This window comes from Mauremys reevesii, linkage group 1, assembly GCF_016161935.1.
Source record: "Mauremys reevesii isolate NIE-2019 linkage group 1, ASM1616193v1, whole genome shotgun sequence".
NCBI lineage: Eukaryota > Metazoa > Chordata > Testudines > Geoemydidae > Mauremys > Mauremys reevesii.
The window spans coordinates 305,035,107-305,056,037 of record NC_052623.1 but is presented as its reverse complement, the minus strand read 5'-3'; the positions used below and the strand labels follow the sequence as shown (position 1 = coordinate 305,056,037).

General features: G+C 41.5%; 1 protein-coding gene across 12 annotated transcripts in view; it reads left to right on the top strand.

Moving 5' to 3' along the window:
• TMEM117 (transmembrane protein 117) overlaps positions 1-20,931 on the top strand; it is a 326,908-nt gene that overhangs the window by 204,206 nt on the left and 101,771 nt on the right. For 11 of the 12 annotated variants that reach the window (XR_005589583.1, XR_005589582.1, XR_005589585.1 and 8 more), the window contains 2 exons: positions 235-297; positions 11,805-11,902. Coding sequence is in view for 9 of the 12 variants with exons in the window: in XM_039505195.1 (XP_039361129.1) it covers positions 235-297; positions 11,805-11,902 (161 nt within the window). In the remaining 3 variants the exon portion in view is untranslated. The remainder of the gene's footprint in view (positions 1-234; positions 298-11,804; positions 11,903-20,931) is intronic. The other variant, XM_039505170.1, reaches the window with a different exon arrangement.

Genomic DNA, 20,931 nt, shown 5'->3' with positions numbered 1-20,931 from the left:
AGCACCCATCAGTGCCAGCAGAAGTTGGCGCCTATGCCAATGGGTACCACTGAGGGAAAAACTTCCAGCAACTGTGCAATATGTGCAACATATTTGGAAAAACAGTTACAAAAGGTTAGCAATCATTTGGGTTTTTTTGAAAAATGGAATTTCCAAGAAGTTATAACATAACAGTTGAGTCAGATGAGAATAAGTGAATTCAGCACTAAAAAAATATTTTTTTGTATGTTTCAGAGGCAAGAAGGTCAAAACTTAAGACAGGCAAAGGAAGACAGTCAAGTCTTGCTATTCTCCAAGGTATTATACTAAATGTAAACAGCTTACCAGCAGCATCGGAAGCTGCTCAGCAACATCATTAGTACAGGATTTTAAAATGATTGGGGAATATTTTTTTATTGTTTTATATATAAGGAAAGGCAACATTTAAAATATTGATCCTAAACCCTTAAAAATGATGAAATGAGAAAAAGGGAATGCCTGGATAAAATGTTGGCGTCAACAAGTTTTCAGCTAAATACCAGCCAAACATGATTTTCAACAGAAGGTGCACAATCCTATGCAAAACATTGATTAAAATGCTTAATCAAGTAAGCTGAGATGACAAACAAGACCAGCTGTAGAGCAAAGATTGCACCATATCAGCTGTGCACACAGGATGGCTTAGACCTGGGAATTGTTCACACTGGAGAAGTCATAATGTTGAAAATTATTGTTCAAAACAGAATCTGATAAAAATTGACATTTCACCATGTTGGTAGTGCAACATTTTAAAAATTGTGGCATCTGAAGTCTTGAGAGGCACATTTTCTGTTTGTGGGAAGGTGGTCTCTCTTCATGCTGGGATATTCTCTTTTTTGTTTCTTTTCTGAAAGCACGCATTGTTTGGCATTACAGCATATTCTATGAATCTACATAAGGCAAAGATGCATTTTAATGAGTGACCATTAGTTGAGCTGATATGACTTTGTGTATGGACAATAGAAGAAGAACATGTCAAACAAATGGTCAGTAGCTGTGTAGCAGTGAGCTAGTGTTGCTTGCTCTTTTCCAAATGTCATCAGTGAGTATCAACTATTCCCATTCGCTATGGGATGAATGTTTGCAAACTGGCAATGGACATTAGATACTTCATGAGAAAGTTTTTTTAATATATTACTATTATTGGTATTGCGGTTGTACGCACGATTGGAGATGCTGTGTGCTAGGTGTTACCAAACACATGTATACATGCTGCCTTCCTTGAAGAGCTTACAATGAAATTTAAGAAAGGGGGCACGCAGGTGGCTTCTCAGTGTGAAATTTCACACCAGGGTAATTTTGATTCTCTTTGAATTTTTTGTGGCCCTGCTACCACCGTTCCTTCACCCTCTTTTCTGAACTAGTAGAGCAAACATCCACAACTAATAGTATTGGCAGGGGATACTTTGGTAAAGGGATGTTTGGAGCAGGGTGAGCTGAGGGGTGGGACCTAAGAGTGCAGTGTGCATAGGCACCAACTCTGTGGGTGCTCCAGGGCTGGAGCACACCCGGGGAAAAATTAATGGGTGCTCTGCATCCACCAGCAGCCAAGCTTCCCACTCCTTGCTTCTTCTCCCTACCCCGAGTGTGCCACATCCCCGCTCCTCTTCCTCCCTCCCAGCGCTTCCTGCCCCCTCCCCCCGCTACCTAACAGCTGTTTGGCAGTGCTTAGGACTTTCCGTGAGGGAGGGGGAGGAGCAGGGATGTGGCACTCTCAGGGGAGGAGGCAGAGAAGAGGCAGGGCAGGGGCAGGGACTTGGGGGAAGGGTGGAATGGGGGCAGGAAGGGGACGGGGCTGGAGTGAGAAAAGGCAGGGGTGGGGCAGGGACATTGGGGAAGGCATGGAATGGGGTGGGGCAAGGGCAGTGCAGGGGCGGGAAGAGGCGGTGCAGGGGCGGGACCAGGGGCGGGCAGGGGTCAAGCACCCACTGGGCAAAGGGGAAATTAGCGCCTATGGCAGTGTATGGTTTGTAGTGTACGGTAGTTGTAATGGTAAACTGTAGTCCTACGGCTGGAAGAACACAGGATTCAGACTGATAAGTGGCTTAACTTTTCATTTCCTTTATTTTTGTAAGGTTAATGTCAAGTGCATTGTTTGTGCAGCAACATTAGATACTTCATGAGAAAGTTTTTTTAATATATTACTATTATTGGTATTGCGGTTGTACACACGATTGGAGATGCTGTGTGCTAGGTGTTACCAAACACATATATACATGCTGCCTTCCTTGAAGAGCTTACAATAAAATTTAAGAAAGGGGGCACGCGTGTAGACACCCACCACCCACACACACAAAAGAATCCGAAGGAAGAGGACAGGGCAGATCAGAGTAATTGTCATATGCCATATAGTTACATGGGCTAGCAATATGCTAACTTGATAGTTCTGAAACATTTACATTTTTTTATTAACATTTAATTTTTTTTTATCAAACCACAATCCCCCGAGTCTTGCAATATTTCCTCTACACATATAAGAGTAAGGCCTGGTCTACATTAGAAAATTAGGTTAGTTTAACTGTGTCAGTCGGGGAAGAATTTTTCCATCTACCTAGCTACTGGCTCAAAGGGAGGTGGATTACCTATGCTAGTGGGAGAACCCCTCATCAGCATAGCTAGTGTCTACACTAAAGCACCGACTCTTGTGGTTTTATTATGAGTCTTCAGTATTTTTCTTGAAGCCCCAGGTCCTGATCTCACGTGTATATGTGAAAATCTGAGCTTCCATTTAAAAGAAAAAAATAATTTTCTGGACTTCATGGTTGCAGAGAAAAGCTAGAAAACCTGAACCTTAAAGGCTCAAAAAAGAGAATGCAAATAAAACAAAACCTCAAAAAAATTGTTTTGTAAAACATCATGATTTTTAAGGAAGTCTTATGATATTTTGTGGGTTGGCAATTATTGCTATGTTTAGAACAGGAAATGCATCCAATATTTAGGCACTGTAGTGTGGTAACCATTGGTAAAAGTTGACATTAATGGAGGAATCACTCTTTGCTTAACAATCTCCTCAGCTCCCTAATCAGAGAAAAGTAACAGAAAGAATGAATTCCTCCAATTTGTGTGTCTTTTTCTTAAGGATGCCGGTAACTAAGCGCAATCTTCCAGGTGCAGTCTCAGAGGAGCTGCTGTTTCTTGCTGTCTCACAAGGGTCCCTATCTGTAGTATGATCCTCAAATCATTGTCTTTCTTTGGTGCCAGTTTTACAGGCCTTAATTGTTTGCCTGGACTATTTTTAAATAAAGGGTCTTACATTGAAAGTGGTTTGTCATTTTCACATGCCAGTATTCTGAGTCAGTTTACCAACTGGGGTACATGTGGCAGTGGAATAGTCTCAAGATTATTGTGTATGTTCAGTAAGAATGAAGAACAGTACCAGCGGAAGCTTGGTTTCCATGCTGCACCTTTGTTCCCAGAAGTCAGACATTAGAGTAGCTTTTAAAAAGTGGGATTGACTGATTTATGCGGAGGGTTTGCCTTTGCTCCAAGGACAGTATTTCTTCGGAAGTGTAATAAGATATTGCTTAATATAGGGATTTCTAAACTGTTAAGGCTTTTGTTTTTTGACTGTGGTTGTAGTTTCTATACACATGGGTAATTAAAAACAATATTAATGTTGCACATACGTAATTTAAAGGATATTTGGCAAAGGCTTCTGATCTGAACAGAAATTCATTTAGTTGTCTAATTCCCTCTTGTGTGATAAAGGCAATGCTGAAGAGAGTCTTGGGAAAGGTTGCAAACTTTATTACATAAGTAGCTGCAGTTTATTTTTTGTTGACAGCTTCCATTTGCTGGTTACTCTTTTTAGCTAGAAGCTAGTTATTTGCAGAATATTCACAGCATATTATCTAAATTTCTGTTAAGCTCTTGCATACAGTGTTGTGGTAACTGGTCCCAGGATATTAGAGAGGCAGGGCGGGTGAGGTAATATCTTTTATTGGATCAACTTCTGTTGGTGAGAGAGAGAAGCTTCAGAGTTTACACGGGGCTCTTCCTCAGGTTTGGGAAATGTATTCAGAGTGGCACAGCTAAATACAAGGTAGAACAGATAGTTTAGCATAAGTAGTTAGCACATATTTCAAGAAACCATTCAAGGTCAAGTGGCCAGTTAACACCTCTCCAATCATAGAGCCCCCGCACCCAGCTTTGCCACCCCCTGCCCCCTCCCCCCCACCCCCACAGCTTGCCTCCCCCCTGCCCCTCGCAGCTCCCCTGATACACCTCCCCCTGCTAGTGCAGGTGCAACACCACCACCAGAGATGCACCAACAGAAAGACCACCGAGCACAGCTGAGCTTTTAATAATAATTTAATAATAATTTAAAAAAACCAGAACAAACAAAACCAGAACAAACAAAAAACAAAAAGCACAAGCATTGCAGAACCAGCAGCCAGCAAGGGCAGGCAAATGGCAGGCTGCTGCTGCTGCTGCAGCCTTCCAGCCTATTGTTATCAGTCCCCCCTCCCAAACCACAATCCCCCCATACTAAACCAACCAATCAATTCCCCTGTGCACGCAGGAGGTAGCCCATGGAGAGAGAGTAGGCACTGAAGGTCACACAAGAAGCAAGCACATGCAGCAATCTCACAACGACACTCAGGCCTGGTCTACACTAAGAAGCAGGGTCGAACTAGGGTACGCAAATTCAGCTACGTGAATAGCGTAGCTGAATTCAAAGTACTCTAGTTCGACCTACTCACCCGTCCAGACGCGGTGGGGTCAAACTCCGCGGCTCCCCTGTCGACTCCGCCACCGCCGTTTGCAGTGATGGAGTACCAGAGTCGACCGCAGCGCTTCCGGAGTTTGAACTATTGCGTCTAGATCAGACGCGATAGTTCGAACTCCGAGAAGTCGAACTCACCGCGTTGACCTGGAAGGTAAGTGTAAACCTACCCTCACAGGGAGAGGAACCCACCCCAAGCTCCTGGTTCCCTCCTTGCCCTGCTATTGCCCTGTCAATCGGGCTGACCTGGAGCATTGGCTCTGGGGCTGTCAGTCACCAGATCCTGATTTCTTCCCATCCCCTTTCTTTTGGTGTTGGGAGAGGGATTGTGCAACCAGGGGACAACCACACTCTCTGATGGGCAATTAAAAAAAAAAAAAGCAGCAGCCATACCTCCCGGAAAAGCCCCAAAGGAAAGCCAAAACAAGCAACAAGCTACTTAAAAAGTCAAAAAAGCCCAGAAATGAGTAACAAGTGACTCAAAGAAACGATAAGCCTAGTCTGCTGAAACCAAGCAGAATTTGGCTTCTTCTTGGCAAGCCTGAATAGGGTCCTGGGAGGAAAAAAGAGTGGATAGGCCCATATGTATTATGTAGTCCTGGGCTATAGAAGACCTAGGTTCAATTCCCTTTTCGACCAGAGATGTCCTGTGTGACTTTGAGCAAGTCACTTAGCCTCTCTGTGCCTCAGTTTCCTATCTGTAAAGTGGGGATTATACCACTTGCCTTCATTAGAGGGGTGTTACATTAAAGATTGTGAGGTGTTCAGATACTACATTTTGTGGGGCATATGAGTACATAAGCCAGATAAAGGGAAAAGTGCCATTAGGACAAAAGGAAACCCTCAGAGTCCCAAGGTGGAGAATGTTCTAGCTCCCTGATTTCCATGGGATTAGAAGGAAAACATTGAAATCTGCTGCTCCAATCTAATAGGAATGGATCTGTAACAGAAATCTTTGTCCGTCCTTGCTCTGAAGGAGAATAGAGGGCATTTTTCATTGCTGTTAGTTATGAAGAGGTGTATTGATTGAACCCTCTTTCTGAGCAGTAAGTCCACTACTTACTGCGTCAGAGATCACTCATGCTGACCTTATAGTCTGTGATTTAATGTGTTCATTAATATGTTATCTGTCCTTTCAGGTAGAGAGCCACTGGATACACTCAGTGTCCCAGACATTATTACCGCAGAGCCAGAGCCTTCAGACAAAATAGTTGGGAATGAGCACTCCTTACTTGTTGATATAAAATGTTGCTGTGGTGTTGTCTTTTAGAATGTAAGCTACTTGGTGCTTAATTGGAGGTAGAAAAGATTTCAGAGTCCATCAGATGCTTGTAATTCTAGAGTGTTCCGATGGACCATGGCTTCCAATTATTCCATCCTCTGTTTACTGTTTAATTCCTGAGGTGTGCGCCTCACCCAGTTTGATGACCCGGTGATGACTACTATGAATGAAATACTGAAGGAAACTCCAGTTAGCTCATTGTTCGCTAGTTCAGGCATTTCCAAACATTTTCATAGGGTAGTTCACTTCCTAATAAGAGAGATTGTCTCATAGTCCATTTTCCTTCCAATTTACACCTACTCCAATTCTTTGCTTGGAAAAAGGGCTGTTATGAAAGCATTAAATAGATTTTAATTATTTTAAAATGCAGTTTAGCAGCTGGAAACAAAGATGATGAGCCAGCACCACAGACTACCAGCAATTGCTCCAAGGGCTACAATGTAGGAATGTCTGCTTTAGTTTCTACCCAGGAAGGGATTTGAAGATTTTTGAAGGAATGGTCAAAAGTGTCCCCCTGTTTTCCTTGTTTAGAGTTTTATTTGCAGCTATCTGGTTTGTAACAGGCTGTCAGTGTTAGTCTGAAACACCTGTCAGCAGATGATTTTACTGTGAAAGGATTATGTGGGCCTGGTGACTCACTGAGGTAGGGATCTCATTACTGTACCTTTGAAGTGACTTTCTTGGGAGGGTGTGGTCAGAGCAGCCCTGGGGGAAGAACTGTAAGAGCAGTTAAACCTGATAGAAGGAGCAAGCTAATCTTATTGTTGCTTTCTTTGTTAATAAAGTCAAACATCAGAAGAAGAATGAATTTGTACTTTACAATGTAAGCTGAGCTTATAACATAGATTTGGAAAGGTTCCTGTTTGCAGTTATTTGTTATGCTGTTTCTTTGAAAGCATCTTGTAGGATTCTCTCTGCCCCTGCCTTTGTCCCCTCAGAGTTGGGAGGTTAGCTTTTGAGTTGTGTTCACACCTTGGTTTTTCATTTTTTCTCTGAGGCACATGTTTTGATCTTACGTTGATCATTTTGAATTGCGACTTTTCCTCCTGGGAGCTTCACCTTCCTCTCAGTCAAAGGGACAGACTGGAATATTCAGAAAGCAGCATTTATACTCAGCAGGGGGTGTGGTTTGCAATACTGCCTTGCTATCATAGCCCTCAAAGGTCAAAAAACCTTAAGAACTAGGGAAGTTCTGCCAATCTCACACTAAGCCAGAAGTGAGAATCCTGCAAGATATCTTCTAAGAAGCAGAATTGCACAATAATTTTCTCTGTCTGCTGTAGGTGATGTAATAAGAAAGAAGTGGTTTGACCAGTGGCGAAGGTAGTTTTATGAAAAATTGATGCAATGATAAGAATAAATAAATAATTAGCTTTCCTATAACACTTTTCATATGAGCATCTCAAAGCACTTTACAAAGTATCATTATACCCATTTTATACATGTTCTCTACTGGTAATTGTATTCTCTGGTAGTGGTATTTCATAATAACAGTTCATCTCAAAATCAACATTTTTTTGCTTTTACATGGTTGCAGTGTACCATGTCACAATGCACCATCAATTTTTTTAAAATCTTTAGCTAACATTGTGACTCATAAGCATTTCTGCATATTTGACCTAATGATAAAGAGAAATGTGCCACTAAAGTATTGCTGGGTTACCCTCCTAGATAATGTGCAGTCATATTGATATTTGTGTCTTGTAAAATGAAGTTTGTGGTTCGATAAGGCAGTACAAGAAATGCCAATTTTATTTTTCACTGAACAAGCATCTGACTGTGCACACCATGTAATTGTAGTTTGTAAGCCTTTATAGACAATACTCATTTTTCTAATGGAACATTAAGTGAAACATAGGAACACAAGTATCAGAGGGGTAGCCGTGTTAGTCTGGATCTGTAAAAGCAGCAAAGAATCCTGTGGCACCTTATAGACTAACAGACATTTTGGTGCATGAGCTTTCATGGGTGAATACCCACTTCATCGGATGCAAGTAGTGGAAATTTCCAGGGGCAGGTATATATAAGCAAGCAAGAAGCAAGCTAGAGATAACGAGGTTAGTTCAATCAGGGAGGATGAGGCCCTGTTCTAGCAGTTGAGGTATGAAAACCAAGGGAGGAGAAACTGGTTCTGTAGTTGGCAAGCCATTCACAGTCTTTGTTTAATCCTGAGCTGATGGTGTCAAATTTGCAGATGAACTGAAGCTCAGCAGTTTCTCTTTGAAGTCTGGTCCTGAAGTTTTTTTGCTGCAGGATGGCCACCTTAAGATCTGCTATTGTGGCCAGGGAGGTTGAAGTGTTCTCCTACAGGTTTTTGTATATTGCCATTCCTAATATCTGATTTGTGTCCATTTATCCTTTTCCGTAGAGACTGTCCAGTTTGGCCAATGTACATAGCAGAGGGGCATTGCTGGCATATGATGCCATATATTACATTGGTGGATGTGCAGGTGAATGAACCGGTGATGGTGTGGCTGATCTGGTTAGGTCCTGTGATGGTGTCGCTGGTGTAGATATGTGGGCAGAGTTGGCATTGAGGTTTGTTGCATGGATTGGTTCCTGAGCTAGAGTTACTATGGTGCGGTGTGCAGTTACTGGTGAGAATATGCTTCAGGTTGGCAGGTTGTCTGTGGGCGAGGACTGGCCTGCCACCCAAGGCCTGTGAAAGTGTGGGATCATTGTCCAGGATGGCTTGTGGATCCCTGATGATGCGTTGGAGGGGTTTTAGCTGGGGACTGTATGTGATGGCCAGTGGAGTCCTGTTGGTTTCTTTCTTGGGTTTGTCTTGCAGTAGGAGGCTTCTGGGTACACGTCTGGCTCTGTTGATCTCTTTCCTTATTTCCTCGTGCGGGTACTGTAGTTTTGAGAATGCTTGGTGGAGATTTTGTAGGTGTTGGTCTCTGTCTGAGGGGTTAGAGCAGATGCGGTTGTACCTCAGTGCTTGGCTGTAGACAATGGAATCTTGTGGTGTGCCCGGGATGGAAGCTGGAGGCATGAAGGTAGGCATAGTGGTCGGTAGGTTTTCGGTATAGGGTGGTGTTAATGTGATCATCACTTATTTGCACCATGGTGTCAAGGAAACACAGGAACATAGGAACACAGTTATGCATAAAAAGCCATACATTTTTAAATTGAGTCAGTATAAGCAAACAATTTTAATACAGTATCACATTCCTAGTTCTTTCATAGTAATAGATACAAAATAAATTAAGTAAGTAATGGATATTTTTCAGGTGGCTTTTCCCATTTTACCTTGATTATATAAGATACATAGATAGAATGTTTGAAGAATGCAAGAATTGCACATCATGGAACATCTATTCTACAGTATATGCAGCATTTTTCCAGATAGTCTGAGCTAATAGAGATGAATGTTTGCCAGGCAGTGCATTGGATTTTGAGATGTGAAGAGAGAAATAAATTCTTTAACTTGTGGAAAACAAAAAGGTTGAATTTTTGTTTTCTGCCAGTGCTGGTGGAAGTTAAAACAACTCGTTGCTATTATATTGATTCGATCCAAACAAAATTATTTATATTGTGACAAAGCTGAGTACATGCACCATTTTCCACAATGACTGTCCTTGACCACCACCAGAAAATGAATTTGATTTCTCTAATGCAAAAGGTAATTGGATTTTTCTTTATTGAATGCATCCCTTTAATGACTGTCTTTGCTTCTGCCAATTTAGCTGCAAGTGACCTGACATTGATCTGATGATAAGACTTAAAATAAATGCTGGAGCTAAGAGATGAAAAAGACCAGCTGTCTGATATCAGAATGAACATTTCCTGCCTCTTCATGCCATTTTCCTCAGCAAATGTCACTTACTTGAATGCCGTTCTTATAAAACACGCTGCTGTAATAACTGGTCACACAGCTGCAGATTGCTTCCTTCTAGCAAATATAATAAGTACTTCCCAGAAAGTACTCTGGAGAAAACATTTTGAAAATTGAATAAAACCCACCCGGTAATCATCTGTTTCCCTGCAAATATTTATTACTGTATAGAATCTTCCTGGAACTGGAAAAGTATTGCTGAATGAAATTAATTAAGTCTTTAGAGGGGCCTTTTAAGCATTAAATACGTATCCAAATATTTATTTAGTTAACTTTGGTGGTTTTAACATGGGTGATCAGAGAAAGGAATTACCAAAGGAAATAGTATTTCAGGATACAATCAATTCTTCAAGCTAAGAATAATAGAATCATTGGAGTACGTATTTGTTTATATACCATATATGCTTAAAGTTTTCATCATCATTTAGGACCCAGTTCTGCAATGTGTTGAACACCTTCACCCCCTGAGGTCTGAGAATCCTAAAGTTGGGAGATGAATTTGATTCATATGTGGCTTTGATTTAAACCAGGGATTGGCAACCTTTGGCATGCAGCCCGTCAGGGAAATCTGCTGGCGGGCTGGGATGGTTTGTTTACCTGCAGCATCTGCAGGTTCGGCCGATCGCAGCTCCCACTGGCCGCAGTTTGCCGGTCCAGGCCAATGGGGGCTGTGGGAAGTGATGCATGCCAAAGGTTGCCGATCCCTGATTTAAACATAGGGTTTGTGTTCCCTTTGATAAATGCTATAAAATGTCTTTGAATGAAAGTACTAATTCACATGCTAGCTGATTAAATTAAAAAACCCAAACCAAACTAACTCCATGCTTCAAAAATAAACCAGGAAGAAAATAAAAATAGAAAATTCTCCATAAAACTGGGTTCTATTTGGAAGTGAAGAAAACTAGGAGGGATTTCTGTTGAAATCTCTTTAGGAGTTACTTTTATATTTATTAAAGTAACTAATAGTTTAAACAGTGTAGTGATGCTAGTGGCAAACAAACATTTGTTTTACTGCATTTCACAGCAAGTACTGTGTACTGACCTTTTTTTTAAAAAAACTTGTGTATGTTTTCCCCACCACTGGGTTTTCTAAGTAGCATGGTGTATGAAATGACTATTCTGTATTTTTCAATACTTTATAAGAGTGTTAATCTGAAGAAAAGGATATGGCTTTTTAACACGCCCAAAGATAATGGATATCCAAATCCATTGCTTTAGTTCACTTTAGTTTTTTTTGTAAATCATCCAAAAGTAGTATGTGTGTATGGGTCTCTGGGCAGAGTTGGACAGATGGTCCATTTAAATATGAGTACTGAAAATTAGAATAAGCATTTCAATTTTTAAATACCATGTAAGAGAACAGCACAGGTTTTAGGGTCATATATGGCCTTTACTCTGTGTGCACATTTCTCTTTGGCATCTGGGATCGAGAGCAGATCGAGGGTAGCATATGGCCCTTACTGCACAAGCTTCCCTGGCTTCAACACCTTGGACTGCAATTCAGATTTCATAGCCAAAATTCTCCCGACACTGTGCTCATAGAACTTGGACTTATCTCCCCGGCCGGACTGGAACCATACTGTTTGCCTTCTTCATATGGCTATGAAGAAAGTAACTTACATCCATTTTTTCCTAGATCTTCATAAGTAACTGGCTCATTTAGATTAGCTTCTATCCTCTCTGCATCTTTGGCAATGCCAGAGCCTTCTTACATCTCTCAGGAAGGTGTACATACCAGTTCTAGAAGGCAAACCAGAGTTCATGTAGGTTTTGAATTAGAGAGCTGCAGATAATATCTTTGTTCAGATTTTCAGCTTAGCTGTTGTTACAAATGTTGATTAGAATGATCTGAAATGAAAAATCTTTTGTAATCTAAAAATTTGTGTTTAAAACTTTGTGACACTGATTTAAAGCTAAATGTTTTCCTTCTTCCTCCATAGGTCACTGATATGATGCTTCAGGACAAGACCTACCCTGACTGGGGGAAGTCTGCCAGAGCTTTCTGGAAGAAAGGAAATGTTAGGATCATTTTATTCTGGTAGGAAAACAGTAAAATCCAATTATTGTAAGTGAGCCTTGAATAGACATCCAAACCTCTGCCAAAGTACCCTCTAACACTCTATGTCAGTGAAGAACTTTGAAGTGAATACATGATAAGAATAAAACTGGCAAAGGATTTAAGCTATATTTTCTAACAAAATGTCATACAATATTTGTCAGCCTGTTAAAACAATTTTTATATGAATAAAAAAGCTTTACGGCAATTTAAATCAATGCTGCATATGCATACACATCCTCTAATAAGAATATATGACATATGAGCCAAATTTTAAAATTGCCTCAACCTGGCTTCCATTTTTTGTCCAGGCAGTTGTGGGCACAAAAGTGTAGGATCAAAATTGCTGGCATATGTGATAACATTAAGATGTCTAATTACCTGTTTGTCCCTGTATATAAGTTAACTAGACATCTAAATTAAATGTGGTAACATTTTGCATTCACAATTGAATGTGAATGCAAAAATAGATTGGGCCCATAGATTTTTTTTTGAGAAAGAATATAAAAAGTAGACAAGAAGTAAACCAGTATGGCTAAATAACAGGGTACAAGAGTTACATGAACCAAAAGGTATGCTTCACAAAATGTAATTCCAGCCCAGCCCAAATCACACTAATAACAAGGAATATAAACTATGGCAGGTAGAATGAAAAATGGAAACTCTATGGTCTAAGAAGGAATTTGAAGAGCATATTGTCAAAGACATAAAAAGGATAAGACATTTTTCAGATATAGGAAGCCTGTGAGAATATCAGTGAGTGTTATTCTAGCGAAGGATAAAGGGAGAAATTCAGGAGGTTATGTTGTAGAGAAGCTATATGATTTCTTTGCATCAGTCCTCACCAGAGAGGATACTGGGATACTTACTTTTTTTCAGGTAATAAAGATGTGATACCGTAAGAAATGGGGGTGTCAAAAAGAGGAGACACCCAGGAGTTCTGGAGTAACTTAAGAATGAAGGGGCCAAGCTAGCAAAAATATGCAGCTCTCATTAAAATCAAGTATACTGGAGGACTGAGGGTTAATAAAAGTTGTGCCTGTTTTTTGTTTTTTGGTTTGTTTTTTTTAAGTGATGGAATGATTCTGGCAATGACCAACCATTGGTAATCTGATTGAAATGATAATTATGAATAAAATATATAAAAAAATCCTTAGACTAACATATGATAAAAGAAACCAGCATAGCTTTTCTAAAGGAAAATAATCCCTCTCTGATCTATAAGAACTCTTTTGAGCATGTCAGGAAAATAGTAAATGAAGGAGAACTGGTGGATCTAATGTATTTGGATTTTCAAAAGGCCTTTGACAAAGTTCCTCACACGAGACAATTAAGAAAACTAATAAGTCATGGAGGGAGAGATAAAGCAGATTAGAAACTGGCTAAGAAAGAGATAACAGAAAGAATAAAATAATCTTTTCTTTTGTCATGTTGCAAACTAAAAATGCGGTGCCCCAAAATTCTGAACTAGGATTAGTATTTAACCATGACCCGGAGGAAGGATTGCACAGTAATGTGGCAAAAATTGCAGATGACATAAAATCATTTAGGCTTGTCAAGACTAGAGCAGACTATGTGGGATGTAAGAATGCTAGGTGAATGGGCAGCAGAATTGCAGATGAAATTGATTGTTCACAAATGCAAGGTAATATATATTGGAAGCAATAATGATCTATCTATCTATCTATCTATATTACTGAGCCTGAAATCAACTATGTTCAGGGGAAAACAGTAAACCCTGAGCATCATTGTGGGCAGCACAATGAAAACCTCTGTTTCAGAGGTGGGAGTGGTCAAAAAGGCAAACAATGCTAAAATACACATCTAGCAGGATAGAAAAGATCAAGTCATGACATAAATCAATGGTATGCCTTCATCTAGAATACGGTATTAAATTCTGGTCAATCTGTCTCATAAAATAGAGAGCTTCTGGTGAAGTGACTAGTTAGTCATGAAGAGACTTTCATTTGAGAAAAGATTGAAAATACCAAGACTAGTTAGGGGACAAGTAAGAAGTGCCATGGTAAAGATATTTTATTTTCGAGAGAGAACACTGCAAGACACAGAGAGCAATCAAACACTATAAAAAATAATTAATGTTCTTACAAAAGATGTTCTGAATTTTTTACAGGCCAAAATTGTATAAAGCCATATTTGCTTTCGCATAACAGTCACACTAAAATTGCCACAAAAAGCTGAAAATAGAAATGGATTAAGTAAAAAGTTTATTTTCATAAATACGTTTAAAATAAAGAGTGTTGTTAATGAGGACTCAGAAGCACAAAGGGCGACATAAACTCTTTTATTTGTAGCTATCGGCAATGAAATAAAATCACCTTAGGCAAGACTCCATATTAAATAGAGACATTATTTATATAGTGTGTGTCAGACATACAGTAACAGTAGACATGTGTTTTTTCTTATGAGGAGGAGAAAGGGAAAGGGAAGGCTAACTAAAATTATGGGTGGTAATATAAAGTATTAGTCTTTCTTTCTTTGCTCTGTTTAGCGACTTGTGACATAAATGGGTTCATTTTGGTAAGCTGTCCGAAAGGAACATCCTAAGTAGAAAATGCCACAGAAATATAGATGTATTAGAATCTGCTTAATTAGTATCTTCTAAATGGCACATCTGCGTAATTGGGATAAGTTTCAGTTCAGTGCGCTATAGTTTAGTTACTCAAAATAAGGGATAAATCACAAAGATGGCAACGTTTTAAATATGTTAGAAACCTAGGACTGAACACAAAATAGGTGTGCTATTCAATACTTGATGTACATGTGCAATTACAAAAATAGTGCAAACAAACTGGATATTTGAACAGGCAAATCGCTGATAAGGGTCAAATCCTTCAAGGTGCCCCTTCATGGGCATCCTTTGTGCATATTCACTATGATATAGTCCATAGCGACATAATCACAAACTGTTTTTTCCACAGGTCCCTTGTCTTATTCAGTGCATAGAATGGATGCACAAGGGGAAAAAAATTAAGGTCTCACAGGCAATTGTAAATCTGGCATTTCCTAACATTCATGTGCCTGACTTTTTTTCATGTCATATCTATCTAATTTTCTTTACGTTTCAGCATTTTGTTTTTTTAAACTAGATGTCATCTTTATTTGATTCAACAAGTTAGGAATATAGTTCAAAAAGAGTCAAAAATTATATGGCTTATTCAAAGGAATTGATCAAAAATTACTCAGTTACTACAGGAGACTATCTATTTTATGTTTAAAAAAGACTATGTTAAACATGGTTCATTGTGGGATTTCCTACTATTGTGACAGACCCAGGCCAGTGGGGTACAGGAGTCTGGTAGAGGGCAAATATACTGGTCACTGGATGAGTAGTTTTCTGTTCCCTGAGTTACCAGAGCAGGGGCTGCACTAGAGTAATCAGGAACCTGCTAGAACCAGTTAAGGCAGACAGGCTGATTAGATCACCTGCAGCCAATCAAGGCAGGTTAATCAGGGCACCTGGGTTTAAAAAGGAGCTTACTTCAGTTTGTGTGTGTGAGGAGCTGGGAGCAAGGGGTGCAAGGAGCTGAGAGGGAGAGGGTGTGCTGCTGGAGGACTAAGGAGTACAAGCGTTATCAGACACCAGGAGGAAGGTCCTGTGGTGAGGATAAAGAAGGTGTTTGGAGGAGGCCATGGGGAAGTAGCCCAGGGAGTTGTAGCTGTCATGCAGCTGTTACACGAGGCACTATAGACAGCTGCAGTCCACAGGGCCCTGGGCTGGAACCCGGAGTAGAGGGCAGGCCCAGGTTCCCCCCAAACCTCCCAACTCCTGATCAGACACAGGAGGAGTTGACCCAGACTGTGGGTTCCACCAGAGGGGAAGATCACTGAGGTGAGCAAATCTGCCAATAAGCGCAGGACCCACCAAGGTAGAGAGTGTGACAAAGTTCCTCATGTAAATGTAGGAGTTACTATCTGAGATTAATAGCCCTGTCTCCAGAATGGAAATTAAACATGGGCTTTTTAAATGGTTTTTCTGTGATGCACCTAATTGAGGCTTTGACCTGATCAGCTGTATTTCAGTATTTCTTGCTTTGCAGTAGTCACAATAATAAATGCGTTACTGGAGCATTACGTTGCTTTTACAGATTTGAAAGCAGTTCTTGTATTTGTTTCAAAAAATAGGTTATTAAAATTAGTTATTTTCATTGTGAACCGCATTTAAAAGAACTAAGTAGATTTCATACCTTTGTCAGCCTAAATTAAATGCTGCCCCAGACAAAACAACCCTTTTATTAAAGTTAAGATTTCTAGATTGCATATCACACAAGTGTAAACCAATACAAAGCAAGGAACCCTATGTTATTCACCTCCCCTCCCCCACATTTACTTCACTCATTAACTCTTTTTTTCATTCCAGATCAGTTGTTTTCAATCAGTAGAAGGTACCGCAACTCATCTAGATATTTGTCTAGTTTTACAACAGGCTACATAAAAAGCACTAGTGAAGTCAGTAGAACCCAAAATTTCATACAGACAATGACTTGTTTATACTGCTCTATATACTATGCACTGAAATGTAATTACAATATTTATATTACAATCGACTGATTTTATAACTATATAGTAAAAATGAGAAAGTAAGCAAATTTTCAGTAAAAGTGTTCTGTAACACTTTTTTGTGTTTTTTATGTCTGACTTTGTAAGCAAGTAGTTTTTATGTGAGGTGTAACTTAGGGGTACACAAGACAAATCAGGCTCCTGAAAGGGGTACAGACACTCCCCAACTCAAATTTTGCATAAGTCGGAAACATATACACAACCATTTCCCCCTTCTCCCCCTGAAACCCCCCCCCCTCCTATTTCTAGCTTACGGAATCTTTTCTGTAAGCTAGAAATTTGTGTAAATCGGGTTTGCGTAACCCAGGGGGTGTCTGTACAGTTGTCTGGAAAGGTTGAGAGCCACTGTTCTAAATCACTTATCTTCCTCACTGCAGTCCATGTGTCAGTCAGCAGTAATTCCCTGAACAGACTAGCATTAAGCATCTCTAGCGCTCCATCTTGCTAGCATCTGTTGGTCTTGCTCAGAACGTGTTAAATGGGGTCTGCCAATTCACTGAGACAGGTGGGTGACTGATTACTCCGCATGTAAGTAAGGAAGGTGGTGGAAGCTCTCTGGGGAGAGAGGAGCTAAGGTGGGGGTGAGAAGATATTTGGTAAAGGTTTACATTTGATTGGTCCAAGCTGTCCTTCCACAACAACATTGGTTATTTATTTCTGGGTAGGATTTATGATCTGTTAATTCCATAACATAAGGTAATGTCCATCTATGCAATACTAGAGACTGTGATATTTAAATAAAATAGTCATTAGAGCAGGGACTGGACTCTAGGTTCCACCTGTCCCGAGTACCCTCACTACCGGGCTACAGGGTCAGTCTCTCTCTCTCTCTCGATCTGCCCCAATGACTATTCAAGTATTTTATACAAAATGGAACAATTTCTATAGAAGAGACTGAAAGCACCTCACCTGCCAATAGCCAGGGGACTAGGGCACTCAAACCTGAGAAGGGGGAGACCTGGGTTTGAGTCTGCTCCAGAGTGGGGATTTGAAACTGGCTCTCCCCATGCCCAGCTGAATGTTCTAGCTATTGGGTACAAGGCACCTCCAGCTCATCATTTCTGTTCTTAGTAACAATGGTTAAAATTTCCCAGAAGGGAAACAGAACACTTCATTTGACCCAAAATGGATCTTTTTTTTTTTTTTTCACTTTTAAAACTTCAGAAATTCAGAAAAAAATAACTTTCAGTTTGACCAGAACAATGTTTTTGTTTCAGGACTGCCAGCAAACAGAAATTAACACAACTCCATAAGTGACAGTATTTTATCAATGCAGGCAGTAACATGATCACAAGACTGAAAAAAATTAAAGTGTGGCTGCATGCAATATCTAATAAATATCTGACACTGTCCCCAGTACAAAGCTTCATAATATAAGTACACCATTGTACATACTGAAGCAAAATAAATTTCAGACTGTAAAGCTGAGAAAGAGTTTGATCCTATAAGACAGAGGCAAGCAAACTTTTTGGCCTGAGGGCTGCATCAGGTTTCCAAAATTGTATGGAGGGCCAGTTAGCGGAGGCTGTGCCTCCCCAAACAGCTAGGCGTGGTCCAGCCCCACCCCGTATCCGACCCCTCCTGCTTCTCGCCCCCTGATGGCACCCCCGGGACTCCTGCCCCATCCAACCCCCCGTTCCCTGTCCCATGACCACCTCCAGAACCCCTGCCCCTGACTGCCCCCTGCTGCTCCTTCCAACCCCTCTTCTCATTCCCGACTGCCCCCCTGGAACCTCTGCCCCCATTCAACTCCCCCTGTTCCCTGCCCTCTGACCTCCCCAACCCCTATCCATAGCCCGCTTCTGATCACCACCCAAACTCCCCTGCCCCCTTACCGCGCTGCCTGGAGCACCGGTGGCTGGCAGCACTACAGCTGCGCCACCCAGAGCGCCAGGACAGGCAGCCATGCCACCTGGCTGGAGCCAGCCATGCCACCGCGCAGCACAGAGCACTGGGTCAGGCCGGGCTCTGCAGCTGCGCTTCCCCAGGAGCTTGCAGCCCCACCCCCCAGACGTTGCGCTGTCAGCGGAACGAGCTGAGGCTGCAGAGGAGGGGGAACTGCAGGGGAGAAGCCCTGGGCTAGCCTCCTGGGGCAGGAGCTCAGGGGCCGGGCAGGAGGGTCTCGCAGACCGGATGTGGCCTGCAGGCCATAGTTTGCCCACCTCTGCTGTAAGACCTTCAGGTGCAGAATATTTTTTTCCTTTCTCCCTGACTTCATTGTGCAGAGGCCTTGTAAACTCATGCCCCCAAAACTTCACATGGATGCTTCAAGTTCAAGCTTTATTCAGCATGCTTTCAAAAATCTGTCAAACAATGACAGAAAACTCTATGTGAAAAATACAGCCTCAGCCAATGACCTATGCAAAATATGCACTCTCAAAGCCCACGTTGGGCTTCACATTTCAATGTAGGTCAAAAACAAGCATTTCACCTTCCTAGTGGTTATAGCCAGTGTTCACAGCCTTTGTCGTGGCTACGTTCCAAAAATCAATTCAATTCTGTAAAATAAATGTAACGATTAAAGCAATTATGGCATGTTGGAGTCATTTTTTTTAACTGTGCAGTTCCGTAATGGTATATTTAAAGATGTGTGTTAGAATTTTCTGACGACCAGTCAGCCAAGCTTTCATGCATCTAACTGAAACCTTGACTCATTCTCAGAGTATCTGTTCCCCTATTCTTCACCATTGTGTGTTTACTCATTTTGTTTTAGAAAGCACATTAGCATGTAAGCAACTCTAAATTATATAAAAGGCAAAAGATAATTGCAAGCCATATTGGTCACCGAAGATATTATTTCTTAATAGCATAAACATTTGAAAGGTTATATGGCTCCTAGTTGAATAGAAGGAAGTAATTCCAAAACATACATAAGGCCAATGGAAAAATTGTTAACTCCTGTTGGCATACTTTGGGGCCTGATTCTGCATATTTTACTTGTACTAAGAAACATTAACTCATAAAAGTTGTTCAATTGATGTTAATGAGATTATTCGAGTCAGTATGTGTAATACAATGTTAGGGTTGCAGAATAGGGTCCCTGTTGACATACTGGACCAGGTTCTTAGCTGGTGTTAATCTATGTAACTCCATTTACTTCAGTGGTGCTATACCATTTAAACCAGCTAAAAATATTTTACCTCTTTTGGCTCTTGTTCATTCTGGTGAGCTGAATTTGATTCCTTCTTTGGCATCATCAACAGAATTGTTTGCTAAATTACAATTGCTGGGCAAATTTTGTAAAGACAGCAGGGCTACGCTGGTGCCACTAAGAGATGGTGACCAGTGTCCCAGGACCAGATCCTATGGAAATTATGAGGCAAGCTTAATTCATATATTGCTTGCTAAATTACTTTATTATTTTTACATGATATTAATACAACTGAAATGCAAGTAGAGAAACCTGTAAAGTGAGGAGTATTATTAAGGTAGGCTTGGAAAAAGGCTGAGGCCTAATGAGGCCTGATAGTATAAGTAGAGTGCTTGACTGAGGTCAGGAGATTTAGCAATATATAGCTTGTGACAAACAATTAAACCCCAAAGAAGAAAAAACCTTAAAATAGCATCTTTTTTGGATATTGGGGTATACGTATTCATGAAGTGAACTGCATTGACATATCAAAATAATTTGGAATGGGGTTGACACAAATTACTTATGCCTATGGTTGCCAACTTTCTACTCACACAAAACTGACCCTCCTCCGAAGCCCCACCCATTCTCCAAGGCACCGCCCACTGCTCACTCCATCACCCCTCCCTCTGTTGCTCGCTCTCTCCACCCTCACTCACCCATTTTCATGGGCTGGCTCAGCGAGTTGGGGTGCTGGAGGGGGTGAGGGCTCCATCTGGGGGTGCAGGCTCCCGGGTGGGGCCAGAAATTAGGAGTTCAGGGTGTGGGAGGGGACTCTGGGCTGAGGCAGTGTGTTGGGATGTGGGAGGGGGTGAGGGCTCTAGCTGGAGGTGCAGGCTCTCGGGTAGGGCTGGGGATGAGAGGTTTGGGGTGCAGGAGGGGGCTCTGGGTTGTGACCAAGGGGTTCTTAGGGTAACAAGGGGATCAGGGCTGGTGCAAGGGGTTGGGACGTGGGCTGGGGGTGTGGGCTCTGGGGTGAGGCTGGGGATGAGGAGTTTGGGGTACTCCTGGCTGGGACTAAGGGGTTCAGAGGGTAGGAGGAGGATCAGGGCTGGGGCAGGGGAGGGGGTGCAGGTGCCAGATGCCACTTACCTCAAGCAGCTCCTAGAAGCAGCAGCATGTCCCCCACTCCGGATCCTACATGGAGGCGTGGCCAGGCAGCTCTGCACACTGCCCTGTCCACAGGTGCCACCCCCACAGGTGCCATTTGCTGCAGTTCCTGACCAATTGGAGCTACGGAGCTTGCACTTGGTGCATGCAGCCCCCTGGCTGTCCCTATGCCTAGGAGATGGAGCGGAGACAT